The following is a 21,298-nucleotide window of genomic DNA, read 5'->3' as shown; positions in this document are numbered from 1 at the left end:
GTGGCAGGCCACACTTGGCTCACAGGCCATCATTTGCTGACCCCCCTGTTCTACAGTGATCCAGGTTTGAAACTGGAAGCAAGAGATCAACCTGCTTGTAATCACATCTCTTGAGCCTGTTTCTTTGCTTTTAAAATGTGAATAATACTAAACTTTGCCATCAGACAAGTCTAAACCAACTAGTGTTTAGCATTTGGGGCCAGGGCAGAAGAGGATGCTGGAAAAGAAAGGGTATTAGAAGGATTTCTATTTGAGCCCTTCTGTGTGAGGTGGTCTTCTGGGCATTTTATATATTAACTCATTTTGTTTTTTCATAGTAGGTTCTGCATGAGTCCTTTAGTCATTCATAAAGTTTACAGAGAAGAAAATGAATGATCAGAGAATTAAGGTAACTTATCTTGGTCATAGAAATAAGCATAATCTAACCTCTTAAAGACATCCATTTTTTTTCTCAGCGTTTTTCCTCTTTTAAAAACAGAATTGAGAGTATACTGTGTGCATACAGTTTTGCATTGTTTCTAATTGTCATTATAGTATGTTTATCCATGTCACTGGAAACTATTCACTATACATTTAGCATATTAAGTAGACATGTTGAATATTTTAATACACTCAGCAGATTACTGTATATTTGGGCATTTAGCTTGATTGAAACATCATCTTTTTATAAATTGCACTGAAATAGATTTTTTTCAAGCATGATTTCTCTCTCTCTCTCTCTTTCTCTCTCTCTCTCTCTCTCACACACACACACACACACACACACTTATTAGAAGCAGGCAAAGAAGAAAAATAACGGTAACATGGAAACCAAGGAAAAGTTAGTATTTCCCCCCCTTTCGTGGATGGTATAATCAACAGTTTAAGAGTATTGAGAAGCCAAGTAAGATAACGATTTAAAAGTATTCCTGGGATTTAACAAAGGAGTTACTAGTGATCTTACAAAATGTAAGTTCACTGGTATGATAGAGGCAGAAGTCTAATTTCAGTGAGCAGGGAAAGATGAATCGAAGAAAATCAGAGGAGACCTCCATTTCCAGCCATTGGGTTGAAGAAAAAGTCAGGTAACAAGTTAGCTAGAGAGGGGACACCGAGTTAGGATGGTTTCTTTCCCTTCTTTCTTTATAGATTACAGTTATTTAATTCTTGTCAAATTTTCTTTGCTCTTCTGCATGCTACCATCTACATAGGTTATTAAATAAATGTGGCAAGTCTCCAGATTCAAAGATAAGAAATAAAAACAAATTCCAGAGTTCCTCTGCCTCTTGGGTCACTACCACTGTTGGATTACCTGCTTTTCATCATTTTTCTTTAGTTGTGCAGGGACTATTATTCTTTCTCTGGTCCCCATGGAGGTGGTTCTCTGAACGTATTTAAGAAAGCATCAGGAAATGGGTCAGGTGGCAGCAGGGATGACCAGTGTGGTAAATTGACTTACTTTGACTCTTTTTCACTTATGTCCACATCATCATAGATAATAACTTCCTGAGACCTTAGTTCTAAAAGGTCAAGATAGGATCAAAATAGTCCATTATTAGGTATGTTTTATACAACCTTTGGATTTCCAAATTATATACAACTACCCAATTATCTGAGTGTATCCATGAGCCTATTTTATCAACCTGATTATAGATGAGCTGGAACAAAAAGGTTCTTTTTTGCAAAGAAATTCAACTGAGGTATTAACAAAATAGTGATTAATAAATGTATTAATATCAATATGATTTCATGCAGAATTCATGAAAATATGAACTTGCTGGGAGAATCATTTTTAGAAGAGGTTTCCTTTTTTTCTAGAACTGGAAAAAGATTTCTACTGGTTGAGGGCTTTTCTTAATTCCCAAAGCGGGAAAAAAGACAAATTTAGTAGAATATTAATGTTGATTTTTTTTCTTTCATGAAATCTTTTAAGTCAAACCATTGACTACCTTTATAATAATAATCATGTGTTACATTGATTCTTAGTACATAATCATAATTAGACCTTTTTAGCTTATGGAACCCTACATAGGATTACATGATTTTCAGGTGATTTCCATTTGAAAAAGTTTGAGCCATTTTGGCATAATCATAATTTATATTCAATTATTTACAATCATTCATTGTTTAAATTATTTTCTTCAGTACCTTTAATTATGGATAGGGGTACAGGTTGACTATCCTTTATTTGAAATGCTTTGGAACAGAAGTTTTGGATTTCAATTTTTTTTGGATTCTGGAATATTTGCATATACAAAATGAGATATCTTAGTTATAGGACCCAAATCTAAACTCAGAATTTGTTTGTATTTCATGTGCATCATATATACCTACCTAAAAGCAATTTTATACATTTTTTTTTTTTACTGTGCCTACATTTTTTTTTGTCCTAGGATTGAACTCAGGGGTTCTCGATCACTGAGCCACATGCCCAGCTCTATTTTGTACTTTATTTAGAGACAGGGTCTCACTGAGTTGCTTAGTTCCTTGCCTTTGCAGAAGCTGGCTTTGAACTCATGATCCTCCTGCCTCAGTGTCATAAGCCAGTGGTATTACAGGTGTGCACCACCACCCCTGGTGACATGTGCCTGCTCTTTGACTTCAACCCTGTCACATGAGATCAGTGTGGAGTTTTCCACTTGTGACATCATGTCAACATTCAAAAAGTTTTGGATTTTGGAGTATTTCAAATTTTTTACTGTTGGATTAGGAATGCTAAACCCAAGTCTTTCTGACTAAACTAGGAAACAGTCAGAATTGGGATGCATTTGGTATTCTAAGTTGGCTTTAAACACACACCCAACACAAGCACACTACCATGCAGAGTATATGTTGGGAAACCTGTGATTTTACAGGTATATAATCTTTGTTATTTAGATTGGCAAACTCATATTTGTGGAATATAACATACATTCAGAGTACTAGGAGTGAAATCAAAATTGCTGTATATCTTAGCCCATGAACAAAAACAGTGAACAACTAAACACGTGCCCCTCTTGTTGGCAAATTCAGTGTTTGAACATGTGTTTAGAGCACTGTTAGGCAGTAATTAACACTGGTAATTTTTTCAGTGTTTTAATGGCAAAGCAGACAATAGTTCAAGGACCCATTCTTGATTCAGTTAGTGTGCAGGCTGCAGTGTGATCATATTCAATTCATTATTTCATAATAAATCAGTTCTATCAAATCCACCAAGAGGTATGTGGTATAATGCAAAATACATGAATTTCATAGTTAGAGAGACCTGCTTACAAATCCCTAGCACCTCCCTATAAAGGGACAAAAATATCTATTTTGGGAGGATTTTAAGAGCAAAACATCTGTTCCAAGTATGGTATAAGGTATTACCCACGAAGTGTTTCTTATCTTTCCCAAAATAAGAAATACTGTCATATGATATCTTCTTTGATTTTGATGGGCCCATTTTTCCTTGAATGTGGCAATATAGGAAGAAAGGATTACCACACCTTTTTCCCTGTCCTTGAATATACCAACGCTGAGTAATTTGTGTCAGCAACAAGTAAATGTCACTTACCTAAATCAGGCAGCGAAATGGAAAATGCACTGTTGATTGACAAAAGACACAGAAAGGTCAAGTGGAAAAAAGTCATGTTCAAAAAATGAGCTCAGCAAACATTGATTACTAGGGGTCCCAATCCAGGTGGTGCTTCCAGGCAAAGCTGTGAAGCAAACCTCCTGCAGCTTTGTTCTGATCACACCTGCCCCCACCCCAAACCTATTCAAAATGAATGAATCCCCACTGATGGCCAGTACTCCATTTCCTACCTAGACAACTCCAGACTGCCCCTGCAGCCTGGAGCTTCTCCATCCACAGAATCCTGTGTCTGTCTACTAACCTTCCAAGAGGCTAATTACCCACATTACGTGTGGGTAAGTGTGAGACAGAACAGCTTACCGATGAATTAATGGGACCTCTGTAGACACTGCATTCGGCCTATGTTATTTAAGCCAAAAGGGGACTTTTAGGAAGAAAGCCAGGCCAGGTAGAAATGTAAGATGGTGAATTTCTAAATGAGAAAAGGCGTGTGGCCCAGCTAGATTGTTTGGTGCACTTCACACCTCACCATTAAGGAGATAACATAAAAGTACCTATGTGTTTTAAGCCTTCAATTTAAATTCGCCCCTATGGGTATTTTTGGAGCACCCACCACGCACCAGGCCTTTGTGATAAATATATGAAATGATTAGATCAGTTTCTGCCTGAAATGGCTTGGAGTTTTGTAAGGGAGACTAAAAATAAATTACTAGAGCATACCTCTTCTGTCGTAATCAGGACTATGTTATAGAAAAGCCATGTTCTGATGGATCTCTTGGTAGGTTTAGCTTCAACTAACAACTGGATTAAAACCATACATTGGAGCATTATGTCTATAACAACTTCAGAATAGAATAGCATGATTCCACCCTAACATAGGTAATGGTCCTAGTTAATTATTTTACCAGCCTCACAAAATACAGATGTGTACCTACATCTGAGAGAGTTATGTCTGGAAGCTACACAATTCCCTCCTCCCTGGATGCAGGAGGAAACTGCAGCGCTGTGATACACATGGAAGTGATTTGCCCCTGGTTGCAAATTGAGTAAATGGCAGAACTGAAACTGGAATCCAGAACCCTAGGCTCTTTCATTGCCGGTGCATTTGGAACCTCTCCAAAGACTGGCAGTTAGCTTAAGTTATCCTTCCTAGGTTCAAGACTTTTGAGATACACTTCAGTTGAATAGTTCATCTCCTCATTCCACACATTACTGCTCTCAGGACACATTAAATATGGAAGTATAGACAAATAAAACTGCTGGAACCTGGGCCAAGAAAGCATACAAGGACATAATTAATAACAATGCTTAGCGATAACAATGTGTGTAGATGCCTAGACAATGACAGAATTTTCTGCTCTGGGCTTTGCTTGCTTAAGACTTGCCCCCATCCTTGTTTTCAACCTTTTATCATCAATTTTTTCAAGAGGGGCATGCCACTTTCTCATTAGCAGCACAGAGGCAGTTCGCTCATCCATTGGTTTTAGTTTCTGACACTCCTTCCTGTCTCTGAGAACTGGGTGGAAGACATCAACCTGTGTGTCTACCAGGCCAGCACTGTTAATCCCTCCCTGAAGAGAGAAAAATGGTACTTTTTACCTTGCATTTTCTTTTGACTTGGTTTTCTTCATTTTAAATCTACCTTTTTCCTTTCTGAAGAATTGCTGCAGTCGTTTAAGGGCTTCTTTTCCATCTAAACTAAGAGGAATCAGAAGATAAACAACATGGCACTTGAGAGAATCTTAGAGACGAAGGCTGCTATAAAGAGAACCAGAGGCTGTGGTCTCATTTTCAGAACACCCTACTCAAGGAAGGGAAAGAAAATACCTTATCAACTACTCTGCTTTTCTTTGCTTAGATTCTAACATGAAGTAGCAGACACCAGTCAACCGTGAAGGGAGTAATTACATTGCAGCACAAACTTTCATCCATCGCAAATAGTGTCTATTTTTGCAGAGTTTATGGAGCAAGATAACTGGAGCATAGGCTACAAACGGCACTAGAAATATAGGAATTTCTGGCTTCTGAAATTCACAGTGCTGATTTTCAACTTACTTAATATTGCAACAATGGTGATACACTGACTGTCCAGTTGGTGATTAAAATTCTCCCAGTATCCTTTCGGGGTTTGTGAGGGGTAAGGGAGTGATAACCTCAATCCCCTTTCCTTTAACCCTCAAACTTCTTGCTTTTGACTTTTTTTTTCCCTTTCGGCAATGTGCTCTTTATAAATATTTGAAAAATAATGTCCATTGGAACAAATACTGTTCTTGGTAACAGTGAGTTATTAGATATTAAATTAATCTCAAATCCCAGAGACTGGCAAAGGTAAGCTGCAATCATTGATTTTTTTTTCCCTCGTAAAGCAACTACAGAATTGAAGCAAATTTTATTGATATTTACTTCTCCTTTCTTATTTATTTCCTTATACAGTATCAATGTTCTCTATTTGGGGAAGTAGACGTTTTCTCACAAGAGAAAGCAATGTATTTAAATTTGTGGTGTATGATTCTACATAATCACAGATATCCTATTCATCACAATGTAGTATTCTAATCACTCACCACAACTTTCTGTGTGAATCCTCCCTTTAGTAAAGGTGGGTCCTGGGGACAGGGATCATTGTTGAAGCTCTTATTTACTGGACTAACAGGAAATACCATTGAACTACAAAGCCAACAAAGAGAAACTCACTCTATTTTGGGGTAGTTGCTTTTTGTTTTGTAGATATCTTCATACATTTCTTCACTATTTTCTTCTGAAAGTAAAAAAAAAATTATTATCATTCATTATAATTACAGTTGTTCAGATTAATATTTAACAAAAAGTTACTGAGTTTCTATTAGATGTAAGGCATTTTGATCCTTCTTTAAGTAGTTTGTAGTGGAACTTATACACGTTTCTATAAGCATGAAATTAAAATATTTAAACTTCTTTAAAATTATGTACAAATGAAAATTAAGACTCACTTCCAACCCTGATTCCAGGTCTGATCTGATTTATCAAAAGAAAGTTAATTTATCAAGATTGCCTCCTTTCACCCTCCCTTCTTCCCATATTTAGCACATAACAAACTATAGCCTTTTAAGCATGCGACACTGTGCCTAATGCTGGGAAAATGATGGGAAACCAGATACTTCTTGAATAATCTCTCTGGTCTAAGCATGGCCTTAGTCTACCGTAACACATAAGCTTAACATACACAGATAGCTGTTAATTCTACCCTGACAACACAGTCTAATGGAAAGAACATTGGATTAAGGGTCTGAATTTTGAGGTTACAAACTTGACTTAACACATAATGAGCATAAGGGGTCACATAACTTTCTCTGTGCCTCAGTTTCCTTTTTAAAATGACAGTATTGGATATAATTTTCTCTAATGTGGTTTCTCCATCTAAAAGTCAAAGATTCTAAGAAGAAACCCAACCAGAGTAATATTTGATTATCTCCATTGCTTTTTATTTTTTTAAATTATTATTTTTAATTGGCAAAAATTGTATATATTTATGGTGTTTACCAAATCATGTTTTTGTTAACTGTATACATTGCAGAATAACTAAATCAAGCTACTTAGCATATCTTTTACCTCACATACTTACTTTTTTGTGATGAGAATCTTAAAATCTACTCTTGGGCTAGGGTTGTGGCTCAGTGGTAGAGCGCTTGCCTAACACATGTGAGGCCCTGGGTTCAGTTCTCAGCACCACATATAAATAAATAAAGGTCTATTGATAACTAAAAAACATTTAAAAATTTTTAAAAATCTACTTTCAGCAATTTCTGGGTATACTTGTTATTAAATGAAATCATGATGTTTTGATTATTACACAGTAGATATCCTGAACTTAGACAGTTTGTATCCTTTGACTAATACCCTCCCCATTATTTTTCCATTCATTCACTTATTCAGCAGATATATCTTTTTAAAATACAGCATTACACTAGGGGCAGGAGAAACATTGAGCAAACAGGTAATAATCTAGGAGGGAAGACAGTTATCCAAGAGCCACATAAGTATAAACTTACAACTGTGGCAAGTGCTATGAAAAAGATGTCCCTGGTACTTTAAAACTGCTCACCAAGAAGAATATTCCTGGCTAAGCTTACTCAGGCAAAGGGTCCTGGCAAAGATGGAGGAGTTGCTGGTTTATTAGGGGCCAGCACCCATCATAAATCCTTGCGTCAGTCGCATAGCAGGTACTGTTATCATTATCCCCAAGAGGTGGTAGCATCTGCAAACATCCTGCAGTGGGATTCGGCAGTCCTGGGAAGCTGTTGTGCCTGATATCAAGGGGAGGCTGAATACAGCATTCGCAGAAGCCACACAGGCCCCTAGCCATGATAAGGTGGATCCTAAAAGTGCTGGGAAGCCATGAAACCATTTTAAGTTAAAAAAAAAATTCCTCTAGTTAGACTAGATCAGGAGGAGTCAGGAGGGAAGCAATTGCAAGGAAACTGCTTGTTATCACAGGAATGCCCTTTCCAGAATCTTCACCTGCCCTCCTTGCACTTACAAGCACACACGTTGGGACCACTTCCCTTAGCCTAACATCAACCCATCCAACTTATATTATTAAAGAGACGGACATAAACTAGAAGACATGTGATTCCTGGAAGTTTCAGAACTGTCTCCCACACTTACCACTGTCTGAGGTAAATGAGCTGGAGAAGTCCAACTTTGGTCTGTGAAATAGAGAACAAAGCATTAATTCATTGAGCCTCCAAAGCCTCATCAAGTGCATCTTGCTGAATGACAGGAAAGTACTTACCCATCTGTCCTAGGGTACTCCACATCATCATAGGTCTCCTCTGGGAGGGAACTTGACTTTAAGGCCCCTGGGCCTGAGGTTTCTTTAGTCACCTCCAAAGCCTCAATGTACCCACCTGTTAGGGAAACAGAACCGCCCTGAAGAACTTCACATCCACTGCCAACAGGAACGCATCACAAACGTCACAGGCAGTGAACGCACAAGCAGGAAAACCCAGATCACATGTACTAAAACCGAAAGGTAATCTTGGCATATAGGACCCTTGGACAATATGTTTACCTTGTAGAGTCTCAGTTACGATGCCCTGTGGTGGGGGATAATGAGAACAGCACCTCTCTGTGTGACTGTCACAAGGATTAATGCGTATTTATGATGAGTGCTGGCCCCTAGTAAATCAGTAACTCCTCACTCCTTGGTAATTCTTCTGTTAATCTCTGAGCTCAAATGTTGAAGTCCTCCAGGGTATAGCTGCATCTAGATGACCTTATCCAGTCTTGTATTTTTCACTCAAAGCAAACTTTCTCAGACAAGTTGGTTGAGCATATCAACACTTATTATTTGTTAAGGATGGAGTTAGCCAGAAGATAACGTGTCAGGCAATAAAGTGCCTAGGGATTGTTTGCACAGGTAGCTAGCCTGCCAAATGTATGTGTTGGTTTATTTCTTAGAGCTGTAATTTATCGTAACCATAAAACTGCCACCTCTCTCTGAGTTGGCATAGGTTAATGTTTAGGGTAATTCTGAACCACTTTCTGAGATAAACTATTAATCAAAAATAAGAAGTAATCTATCTAAAAAATAAGCAATAAGCAAAGTGACTTACATGTATTAATTAAATGAACCAAACAAGATTTTACCCTCTGGCAAGAAATAATTTAGCATGTAGGCTACAAACTACCTCAAAGAACTTCAGTTCATACAGGCAGAGGGCCCCGCTTTTCCTCAAGAAGTTATCAGGGAATTTCTTCAGCACAAAGATGCTGCACACCGAAATGAGATACTTTCCTTTCTCAATCTTTCCTTTTGGTTGAGGCAGTTGTTTGTGGAATCATTTTTAAAAAGACACTCCCATATTGATGTCTTCATCTTTGACATTTCTTGTGAATTCCAGACACTCAGTCAGCCTTCACGTCATTTCTATCCAGTTGTCCAAGCATCTCATTCCAAATCCAACTCGCAATTTCTCTTCAAGAGTTTGCTGTTCCTGAATTCTACCCCAACTCAATACAAAACATCAATTTCATCCCTTCTGTTGCTCAGAACCCAAACCTTAGAGACAACCTTGATTCTATTTTTTTAAGTTTTTTTTTTATTTGGATGTACATAACAGTAGAGTGTACTTTGACATGTTATACATACATGGAGTATCACTTATTCTAATTAGGATCCCATTCTTGTGGTTGTACATGGTGGAGATTCACTGTGGTGTATTTGTATGAACATAGGAAAGTTATGTCCAATTCATTCTACTGTATTTCCTATTCCCATTCCCCTTCCATTCCCTTCATTCCCCTTTGTCTAATCCACTGCACTTCTTTTCTTCCCCATTCTCTCGCTGTGTGTTAGCACACACATATTAGAACTTTTGGCCTTTCGTTTTTTGGGATTGACTTATTTCATTGAGCATGATGGTCTCCATCCAGATCCATCCATTTACAGGCAAAAGTCATAAAGTCTTGAGTCTTTTTATGTCTCGAGTGATATTCCATTGTGTATATATATATCTGTTGAAGGGCATCTGGGTTGGTTCCATAGCTTAGCTATTGTGAATTGAGCTGCTGTAAACATAGATGTGGCTGTGTCACTGTAGTGTGCTGTTTTTAAGTCCTATGGGTATAAATTGAGGAGTGGGATGGGTGGGTCAAATGGTAATTTCATTCTAAGTTTTCTGAGGAATCTCCATTCTGCTTTCCACAGTGTTTGCACCAATTTGCAGTCCCACCAGCAATGTATGAGTGTGCCTTTTTCCCCACATCCTCACCAACATTTACTGTTATTTGTATTCATAATAATTGCCATTCTGACAGAGTGAGATGGAATCTTAGAGTAGTTTTAGTTTGCATTTCTCCAGTTGCCAGAGATGTTGAACATTTTTTTTTAATATACTTGTTGATCATTTGTATTTTTTCTTCTGTGAAATACTGTTCAGTTCCTTTGCCCATTGATTGATTGGATTATTTTTTGTTTTGTTTTGTTTTTGGTGTTAAGTTTTTTTGATATTCTGGAGATTAATGCTCTTTTTGAGGGGCAGGTGGCAAACATGGGAGATCTTTCCATCTTCTAAGGTCTTCTTCAATTTCTTTCTTTAGTGTTCTATAGTCTTTATTGTAGAGGTTTCATGTCTTTTGTTAGATTGGTTCCCAAGTATTTTATCTTTTTGAAGCTATTGTGAATAGTATAGTTTGCCTAATTTCTCTTTCAGCCGATTCATCATTGATATATAGGAACACAATTGATTTATGGGTGCTAATTTTATATCTTGCTATTTTGCCTTTTATTTTCCCAATCTCTAGGCTCTCTCTTCACATTATTGATTGTTTCCTTTGCAGTGAAGAAGTTTCTTGGTCGATACTATCACATTTATTGATTTTTTGATTTTATTTTTTGCACTTTAGGAGTCTCGTTGAGGAATTCGGTTCCTAAGCCAACATGGTGGAGAATTGGGCCTGTATTTTCTTTTAGTAGGCACAGGGTCTCTGGTCTAATGCCAGGTCCTTGATTCACCTTGAGTTGAACTTTGTGCAGGATGAGAGATAGGAGTTAAATTTAATCCTGCTACATATGGATTTTCAGTTTACCAGTACCATTTGTTGAAGAAGATATCTTTTCTCCAATGTATGTTTATGGCACCTTTGTCTAGTATGAGATAGCTGTATTTATGTGAATTTGTCTCTGTGTCCTATTCTATTTCATTTTTCTTTGTGTGTATTTGACGCCAATACCATGCTGTTTTCATTACTTTAGCTCTGTAGTATATTTTAAGGTCTGGTATTGTGATGCCTCCTGCTTCTCTATTCTCATTAAGGTCTGCTTTGGCTATTCTGGGCCTTTTATTTTTCCAAATGAATTTCACGACTACTTTTCCTATTTCTATGAACACATGCCATTGGGTTTTTTTTTTTTTTTTTTGGTTTGCTTTTGGATTTTTTTTATTGGTTGTTCAAAACCTTACAAAGCTCTTGACATATCATATTTCATACATTAGCATACATTAGCTTCAAGTGAGTTATGAACTCCCTTTTTTACCCCAAGTACAGATTGCAGAATCACATGGGTTACACATCCACATTTTTACATAATGCCATACTAGTAACTGTTGTATTCTGCTACCTTTCCTATCCTCTACTATCCCCCCTCCCCTCCCCTCCCATCTTCTCTCTCTACCCCATCTACTGTAATTCATTTCTCACCTTGTTTATTTTCCCATTCCACTCACAACCTCTTATATGTAATATAGTATAACAACGAGGGTCTCTTTGATATAATGAGAGCAACTAAGAATAGAGCAGGGAGGAAGAGCAGGAAGAAAAGATTAACATTAAACAGAGACATGAGGTGGGAGGGAAAGGGAGAGAAAAGGGGAATTCCATTGGGGTTTTAATAGGAATAACATTCAATCTGCATAGCAATTTAGTAGTTTGGCTTTTTTGACAATATTAATTTTGTCTATCCAAGAACATGGGAGATCTTTCCATCTTCTAAGGTCTTCTTCAATTTCTTTCTTTAGTGTTCTATAGTCTTTATTGTAGAGGTTTCATGTCTTTTGTTAGATTGGTTCCCAAGTATTTTATCTTTTTGAAGCTATTGTGAATAGTATAGTTTGCCTAATTTCTCTTTCAGCCGATTCATCATTGATATATAGGAACACAATTGATTTATGGGTGCTAATTTTATATCCTGCTATTTTGCTGAATTCATTTCTGAGTTCTAGACACTTTCTGGTGGAGTATTTTGGTGGGTATTCTAAATATAGGATCCTGTTGTCAGCAAATAGGGATAGTTTGAGCTCTTCTTTTCCTATTCATATCCCTTTAATTTCTTTCATCTGCCCAGTTGCTTTGGCTAGAGTTTCAAGGACTCTGTTGAGTAGAAATGGTGAAAGAGGGCACCCCTGTCTTGTTCCAGTTTTTAGAAGGAATGCTTCTAATTTTTCTGTTAGAGTGATGTTGTCTTGGACAACCTTGATTCTTTTCTCTCCCATACCTTACCTCCAAACAAAAGGCACCTGTCACCTGTACTTTTAAATTGTATCCTGAATCCAGACACATCTCAGCAATGCTGTTGTGGTGTTGCCCTCCTCTGGGCCATCATCATCTCTCACTCGAATTACTTTATTCTTCAGTGTTCTTCACTTTCTCCAAGATATGGCTAGGTAGGTGTCAATTTATTTTATTTATCATTTTTGAGAACTTTAGGATTCCTGGATCTGCAAATTTGTATTTCTGAATAATTTTGGAAAATTAATTCTTTTACCTATGATTTTCTTTCCTTTTTTTAGTGTTCTTTCATGGAACTCTGATTTGATGTCATTTTAAGACTTCTCATTCTATTTTCCATGATTCTTATCTTCTCTTTCATTCTTTCTAAATCATTTTCTTCTGTGGAATTTCCCTGTGTTGATTTTTTTTAGTTCACTCTTTGCTAGTTGTCTAAAATCATATATATTATTCACTGCATTTTATATCAATTTATCAATTTTTCAAATACTTATTCCCTATTTATATTCTTATATGATATATTGGATCTGATAATTTTTATATCTCAATTTTTTGCAGGTTAGTTCTACTGTCTGTTTTTGTGCTAGTTTTCACTCATTGTGAGTTGTTTCCTTGGGTATTTAGCTATTTGACTATGAACTGTTAATTTTTAAAAGAATTATATGAATTATTTGAAACCTAAGATAAAGTAGATTTTATCATGGACAATTTATGTTTGTTTCTACCAGTTGTCTGGGAGGTTTACCAAGCAGAATTTAATTTAAATTAAATTGGTTTTTTGGGGAAATTATATAAATAGTGTGATTTTAAATTGCAGAAGTGCATGAGAATCAGCTTGTGGTAACAAATTTTTGAAATTTTTCCTTTACCTGGTACCAAGGTCAAAATGGTTTGACTTCCTCTATTTTAGTGGAGTCTTGTTCATCCTTAAAGCCTGGATGTAACTTTTTGAGTTTGGCTATGGTTTGGATAAGTGTCCTGTAAGACCTGTGTAATAGGCTTGGTCCCAGCTCCTGGTGCTATTGGGAGGTTGGTATTATCTGCATCTGTAATGTCCCCCCAAGACTCATGTGTTAGGAATGTAGCAATGTTCAGAAGTGAAAGGATTAGGTCATAAGGGCTCTGGCCTCATCAGTGGATTAATCCATTTGATGGATGAATAATTTGAATGGTCTTGCTGGGAAGGGGTGAAAATGCCTATCTCTGCTCCTGGCCCCCTTCCTGTCTCTCTCTGCTTCCTGGGTGCCATGATCTTGTAGCTTCCCTCTCCCATGCCCTTCCACCATGATGTTTCTGCCTTGGATCCTGCGGACCAAGGACTTAATCCTCTGAATCCATGAGCCCAAATAAATATTTCCTTCTTAAAGTTGTTCTTGTCAGGTATTTAGATCACAGTGATGAATGGGTGACTCATGCAGAAACAGTGGGACCTTATAAGGTCAGAACTAGTGGGAGGACTTCTGGTCATTGGAGCACTGCCCTTAAAGGGAATATTAGGACCCCTTCTCCTCCTTCCTCTTTGCTTCTCAGCTGCCACAAGCCAAATGAACCCCTCCTTCTTATAATTTGATTATCTCAGATATTTGCTATACTAATGGGAAGTGAACGCAGTCCCAACTTTATACAGGAGTCTCTTGTTATGAAACTCACCTGGGCAGGTCCCAGGATATACCTCCCATCCTCTGCCCACCTCGCAGTAAAGAGGACCTCAAGGAATTTCAAGCTCTGAAAAAGCCCTCAGTGGAAACACTAGCTTTGGCTCATGTTTTCTTTTCATATCTGTTCTGTGACACTTTTATGAATATTTTTAAAATTTATTCTTCACTTTACTTGCTTCAGTCACGAGAATAATTAGATTGTCTAATCCACCATAGTGTCAGAAACCAAAGTTTGACTTATTCTTCATTCCTTTGCTCAACAAAGTTTTGTATAGTAGCTCTCTTATGTCAGACACTGCCAGGGTCACAGATGTGGAAAAAATCAACACACTGACTCTAATCTCAAGGTACTCACAGGGTATCCTGGGAGGCAACACATAAACCAAGAATTGTAAGACATGCTACAATTTTTCAACATATAAAATAAATGAAGACAACTAATAGTTATTTAATATCTGAAGCATACATTTTGTATCAGTTAACAAACAGCCCTAGGAAATAAGTATTATCCCCATTTGGACAAGAAAATAAGTAAATTTTTCAAGGTTACAGGATTAAGATAGTGGTCCTGGGCCTCAAAAATGCTCAACTCCCAAGTCCTAATGTGGAAATGTCATCATTCTGCTGCTGTTGAAGTGTCATGGAAACAGGAGTGAGGAATTAACGGTCCTTGGAGAACCAGAAACAGGGAAGGTGGGCTGAAGGTAAAGCAGGCCTCAGAAGTGGCTTTGGGGACAGAGCTTGAAGGATGAATACACACCAGCATGTGGAGAAAGGGCACAAGGCATTCCACATAGAGGGCTACCTCACACATTGGACGTGTTTAGCAACCTGCGGCCAGAGCAGAGAGTATGCAGGGAACAGGTGCGTGGTACAGCAGGCCAGGGAGGCTGGCAGCAGACTTGAGCCACCCATGGTCACTGAAAAGTCACTCTTCCCATTGTGGCTGTAGCACTGGAAGTCAGTGACTAGCCATGGCCTATTGGGCTGAAGGACACATCTGTCTACCTAGCTTCTACTCCCCACCCTGCCCCCAAGTAGCTTCTTGTTTCCCTGGAGAATCTTCCAATCTGAGGGTTTGTCATTTTGGTAGAACCAAAATCCCAAGCTCCAAGGGGTATGACATGGGTTGGGCCAATCAGAGCATCATACACTTAATGATTGGTTCAGGGACTAATTGTGGGTTTTGACTCATATCCTGGAGCTTACAATTGTTGGGAAGATAAAAATTTCTAGTTTTCCTCTTGGGTTTAAGAGAACATAGGTTGTAAGCTGGAAGCCATCTGCCAGAAAACAGAGTCACCACAGATGGGAGCAAAACCAGAGGAGAAAGGTGATACTGAGTCCTGTGGTATTGCTTGTGTCCCTGGATGCAGCCATGCAGAGATTTTCTACTAAGTGAACCATCTTTAATTTTTTGGTTAAATGGAGTATGCTTTAATCATTTTGCAATCAAAAGTCTTGACTAACATGAAGGTAAAATGGAACCTAAATAATCACCAAGTGACACTGTATTATTACATATCAGTGTGTCATCAATGTGTAGGCTCCATGAGTCTACTAAGACAACAGGTGTAAGAAGAAAAGAATAAACATTTGCTGAGTACCTATCATATGACATAATGTCAGATCTGGTCCTCATAAAACCCCTGTAAGGTTCACATGATGATCCATTTTATAAATGAAACAACTGAACTTCAGGAATGTGAAGTCACTTACCACTCACTAGCTTCATGTCCTCCTGGCAGACCTTTGTCTGGAGGATGTCCGTCAGGGTTTCCTGTTTCCCATCTGGCATGCTCCTTCGGCCTTCATGGACTCTGGTCATCTGGATTTTTGCAGGTGTCCCTTTGCAGATATCTACCTGCAAATATGGAACAGGACATGTTCTGCAGGTCTCTAAATGTCCAATCAGTTGTCTGCTTCTGCAGGCTGTTTTTTATTCAGTCATTCCTTGTAGATAACTGTTATTTATTATTCATTACTTAGTGCTAGGTAAGAGCACACATTGTCCTCATTTGTCTCTGAATGGCCAGTAAATGTCTGGCACAGAGGCAGACTCCTGGGAGCCCAGCACCAACCACACTGTAGGTTCTTTGTGTATTCCATCTCCTGTAACCATCTTGACATCTCATGAGAGAAATATTATCAGTCCCCTTGATAAAGAGTCTAGAGAGGTTAAGTAACAGGTCTCTGGGCCCCCAGTTAGTAATCAACTGTGGCAGGGTTGACCCCAGGACCTGTGCTCTGGACCACAGAGGGAGGCTGGGATATCTTCCTTGTGCCTGACATTTTGTCTTTCTACCCACCATTCTTCTTTCTTAACCTCTCTGCCCTTCCTTTCTCCAGAGTTGGTTAGACACTTCCTAAAGGTGAGACAATCCGTGAAGCTCTGGAATCAGAGATGCAGGGCACAGAGGGGCCTGCCTGCTAAGCACGGAGATAGCACAGCCAATTAGAGTGTGATGTGAGCAGGGTTGGCAGAACTGCTCTCAGCCATGGAAACAGCACAGGGAGGGGCCGGGGAAGATGTCAAAAAGCAGGATTTCATTAAACTATTTTTAAAATGTAGGTAGGAGATGGTGGAGGAGGTAAAGGGATACCTGGCAGATAATCAGCGTGAGCGAAGGTGTGCAGTATGTGGACAAGTGCTAGCGTCTTTAAAAGATAGTACAGAAGCTGCGGAGGGGAGGGGCTGAAGGAAAGGGGAGGAGACAGGAGAAGAGAGATGAGGAGGTAGAAAAAGAGAATGAGGCTTAGTTAGGAAGCCACATCTGGGAGAGCTGAGGGTCCTACATGCAAGACAAAAATTTGGGATTTATTTCTTAGCTATGGGAAGAAACCTGATCAGACTTATATTTCAGAAAGATCTGGATAGACTGGCTGGAAAACACACTAGGGAGAGAACACTTTTGGCCACCTCATTGTTTTCTGTTGTCAGATGAAGAGGGAGAGGGATCGGCATCCTTCCCATGACAAGAAATGGATGTGGGGGTTGACTATGAGAACACATTTGAAAGTTCTGAGAAAAAGCCAAATAATTGATAGAAAGCATGAGTCATCCTGAGCTTTGTTGGGATCGTGGGCAAATTGTGAGAAGAACAAAAGGAGGGGCATTCTCTTAACTTCCTGTCATTTTAATAGGACAGTAATGAAGTCGGTCTTTCACACAGACACAGTGACCATGGTCCTCCAACACAGTCCCTTGAAGAGCACCACACCCACTCTCTTAGGGCTATCTGTGGGAATGCTCCCAGGAGGCACTAGGAATCATGATGGATTATGTATCTACTGCCTGATCATTTATATTTGACCCCCAAAGGACACTGTCCAGCTAGATTGCCCACTTCGTTCATCTAACACACCTCTAACAAAACAGTCACTTTTAACAATTTAAAAATGTAAACCACTACCCCACCCCCACCAAAAAAGTGGGAAGTAATTCCTTCATGGTAGCCTGACCCTACACCTGGATCCTTTCACATAGCTAGCACTGGAAAAGGGCACACTACTGCTTTTTCATGGTCGATATCCTTGGATTTCATATTGATTTTCTCATATGCTCCTGATCAACCCTTCCCTGATCTCTAGCCTCAACACTTACTTATGGCCTTGACCCTTCCCTCTGGCCTTGACACCCAATGCTGTTCCCCTGACTCCAGACCCTGTATTTTTCTAATCAGTGACTTATTCCATCCTTTGAATTATTATTATTATTTTGGTACAGCGTTTTGGTACAGGGTATTGAACCCAGGGGCACTTTAGCTCTTAGGTATGTTCCCGTTCCTTTTCATTTTTTATTTTGAGATAGTGGCTGGCTAAGTTGCTGAGGCTGACCTTGAACTTGTGACCTTCCTGTCTCAGCCTCTCTTCTATGGATTATGCTTCTCAGTGATATTCTCTAAACACCCAACATACCTTCTGCACCTACAGACCAGTTTGGGCTCACAATGCCAACATGCTGTGTGATTAGCCTAGCCCTGCAGATGGCGCTGGGGTACCCTGATTTTAAAAGACAGGCCCATCTCAGACAAGTATCTGGAATGTTTTGAGCCCTGGGAGTCACCTGGTGGCATCTGTTGCTTAAGCCTCCCTCCACACCAGCTGCTATGAAGGGGGAGTGGTCAACCAGAGAAACAGCTACAGGTCTGATATTAATAAAAGAAACACTTCATTTTTATGCTATCTTCTGTCTTACCAAGTGCTTGCAGGCACATTTTTTTTTGTTTTCCCCATCACAAACAAGGTAGAATTGGGATGGGAATGGAAATGGGAGCTGGATTCCAAACCTGCCTTTGCAGATGAGATGACTGAACTCAGAAATGAAGACACTCTTTTAAGCAGGGACATAGGGCACAGAATTTAAGGAAGTCCTTGTTCTAGGATGTTATAAAAGCAGCATTTGAATGTGTCTCCCAAATTTCATGTACTGGAAACTTAATCCCCACCTCCCTGTGTTAGCCATATTAGGAGGTGGGGGCTTTGAGAAGGAACTGGGTCCCTTCATGGGCTAAAAGGAGTGGCTTTATCACCAAAGCACTAGCTTGTTCTGTCTCCCACATGATACCCTCTGCCATGTGAGGCTTCGGTACGAGGCCCTCCCCAGATGCCAGTGTCTTACTCTTGTGCTTCTGGCTTCAGAACCATGAGCCAAATAAACCTCTACTCTTTATAAATTCCTTGGTCTCAGGCATTTTGTTCATAGGTTCAGAAAATGGACTAAGAGAGATGGTTCCCAAGAGTGAGTGCCTGTACCTTTTGTGCCCTGGGTGCCTGGCTGGTCCCTCTCATTCCAGCCCTGCAGAGGCCTCCCTCCTGAATCATAAGTGGAAAGCTGAGGGCGAAGCTCAGTGTTTTCACACGTTTCTTCCTTGGCAAAGATGCCCAGCACCCCCTGCACCTTCTGATTCTTGTCTTAGTCTCTAAAATGTCCCACCCTGAGCAGATCCTGCTACACGTCTGAATTATGCCATTTGACCAGGAACCCTCGACACAGATACCTTGGAAGGACTGTTTGTATGTGGATCCTTTTCTGTTTGAGGCTCCAAATCACACGGCCCTTTTCCCTTCATTCCTCTATCTGGATTTTCATGTTTAGGGCTGAAATACAAACAGACACTAAGGAAAAAGTGGAGATTAGAGTGTCAGATGGCAGCTCAATCCTAAATTCAAGGAGAAAACTGAAAGACTTATTTTTTAATAAGGAGGGACAGGATCAGATCAATCATAGAGACAGCTTCCCTGAGTTCCTGCCTGCTCCAATCAATGCTGGAATGTCAATTCCTGCTTAAAATCACTAAACTCCTCATGGGTCATAGGATAAAACCCAGGCCTGGCTCCTAAATCTCTTTCCAATCCCATCTCTCTTTGCTTCTTCCCCCCAGTTTTGCTCAAGTCTAGACTCATAATTGTCCAGACCCACCACCCCATTTGAGCAACTCTCCTTTTTCATTAGTTGTTTATTTTTTCAGACATGCTGTATGCATCTTACGCTGCTGACAAATACAAGATCCTTCTTAATTAAAGGCGTCTTCCTACAGTGATACGGGCATACCCATGTTTACAGCATCACAATTCACATTAGCCAAACTATGGAACCAGCCTAGGTGTCCATCAATGGATGAATGGATAAAGAATATGTGGTATATATACACAATGGAGTGTTTTTTCCATCCATAAAGAAAAATGAAATCATGGCATTTGCAGGAAAATGGATAGAACTAGAAACCATCATGATAAGCAAAATAAGTCAAAATCAGAACATCAAGGGTCCTGTGTTTTCTCTCCTGTGAAGAAGCTAGAGAGGAAAAGGAAAAGAAAGTGCACAAATCTCCTAAAAATCCAAGGGAGATCAGTAGAGGAGGGGTAGGAGATAGGGAGGGTGGGGGGAAGTGCTGGGGAGTCATATTGGCCAAATTGTGTTTTGATATTGTGTGCATGTACAAATATATAACAACAAATCCCATCAATATATACAACTATAAGACACCAGTAAAAAAGAGAAAAAAAAGACCCTCTTGATTTGTCTACAATGTCTTATCTGAGAATCCTTCCCTGATTCTCCCAAGCAGTCACAGTTTCTGCTGCCCTAACATCCTGGCCTTCTGTGCTGTATGACAGCCTGACTTCAATTCTTCCTTTTTGCCCTATCAACTAGTTGCTGAGTGTGTGCAGCGTGGGCTGGAATGAGAGAGAAAGGATAACCAAGCCCCTATTGTAACCAGACACCTTCAAGAGGAAACCGAGGCAGGTCAGGCCCAGGACCCAGCTGGCCCAGAGAGGAAAACTAGCTTAGTCATGAGAGGGTCAGTGGCTAGACCAATCCATGTTTTCCTTTTGAAGATAAAAACTCACCTAAGTTCTTGATGGAGAAAACTCTTCCAAGACTGAAAGTACAGAGGAAAATAAGTCATTTTTTTTTCATAAATCCACCCAAATTAGGTTCTATTGTACAGCTAAAGATCATTAGGGGCAGGGGCACGAGCTCAGTACAGAGCCAAGGAAGTCAATCACCACAATGTGTATCACGGAGAGTTTCATGAAGTACTGCCTGCGGGGCTGATGATCAATCAGAAAAGAAAATAAGCATTCTAAGCTTTCAGAGCGTGCCTGGGGATGCAGGATTTAATGGAAAATTAAAGTGTTCTCTGTAAACCTTTTTAGGGATGCAGTTGTAAAATAAAGAACTTCTGAATTATGTGAGGAAATATGCATTTGTAGTATTTGAGCAGGGTTTCCGTGGGCACCATGGGTACAGGCAGGAACACTGGGATTGCTTCCTGACTGACCACACCCTCTGGCCCAAACTCAGCTCTCATCTAGATTTGGCTCCATTAAAATTATGTCCCACTAATAACAATATAGACCTTCATTTATTCAGTGGTCACATAGCTGATACAATAAATTACTTGGAATCTCTCCAAGAACCCTGAAGAAAACAGAAAATAAGCATCTGAAATGCCACCACGAAATCCAGGTGTACTAGGTCACGTGTGCTCCTCTGAGGAGAGCCCTGTAGGCAATCATGCAGGGCCTGCTGGTTCTGATTTTATATATAATTCTAGCACTGGCAGGAGGACCAGTTAAATGGAGGTTGTTTTCCACCTTTGCTACATTG

At 39.4% G+C, this 21,298-nt stretch overlaps 1 protein-coding gene across 1 annotated transcript in view; it reads right to left on the bottom strand.

Annotated features, from left to right (window-relative positions):
- The window catches only part of Fyb2 (FYN binding protein 2), a 68,282-nt gene that overhangs the window by 9,096 nt on the left and 37,888 nt on the right, over positions 1-21,298 (bottom strand). The window contains 7 exon segments of the mRNA XM_076862585.2: positions 1,439-1,499; positions 3,515-3,543; positions 5,135-5,233; positions 6,230-6,293; positions 8,180-8,220; positions 8,307-8,421; positions 15,901-16,045. Coding sequence (XP_076718700.2) covers positions 1,439-1,499; positions 3,515-3,543; positions 5,135-5,233; positions 6,230-6,293; positions 8,180-8,220; positions 8,307-8,421; positions 15,901-16,045 — 554 coding nt within the window.

This window comes from Callospermophilus lateralis, chromosome 7 (assembly GCF_048772815.1).
Source record: "Callospermophilus lateralis isolate mCalLat2 chromosome 7, mCalLat2.hap1, whole genome shotgun sequence".
NCBI lineage: Eukaryota > Metazoa > Chordata > Mammalia > Rodentia > Sciuridae > Callospermophilus > Callospermophilus lateralis.
Note: the sequence above shows the minus strand (reverse complement) of the source record. Positions and strands in the feature narration are given on the sequence as shown.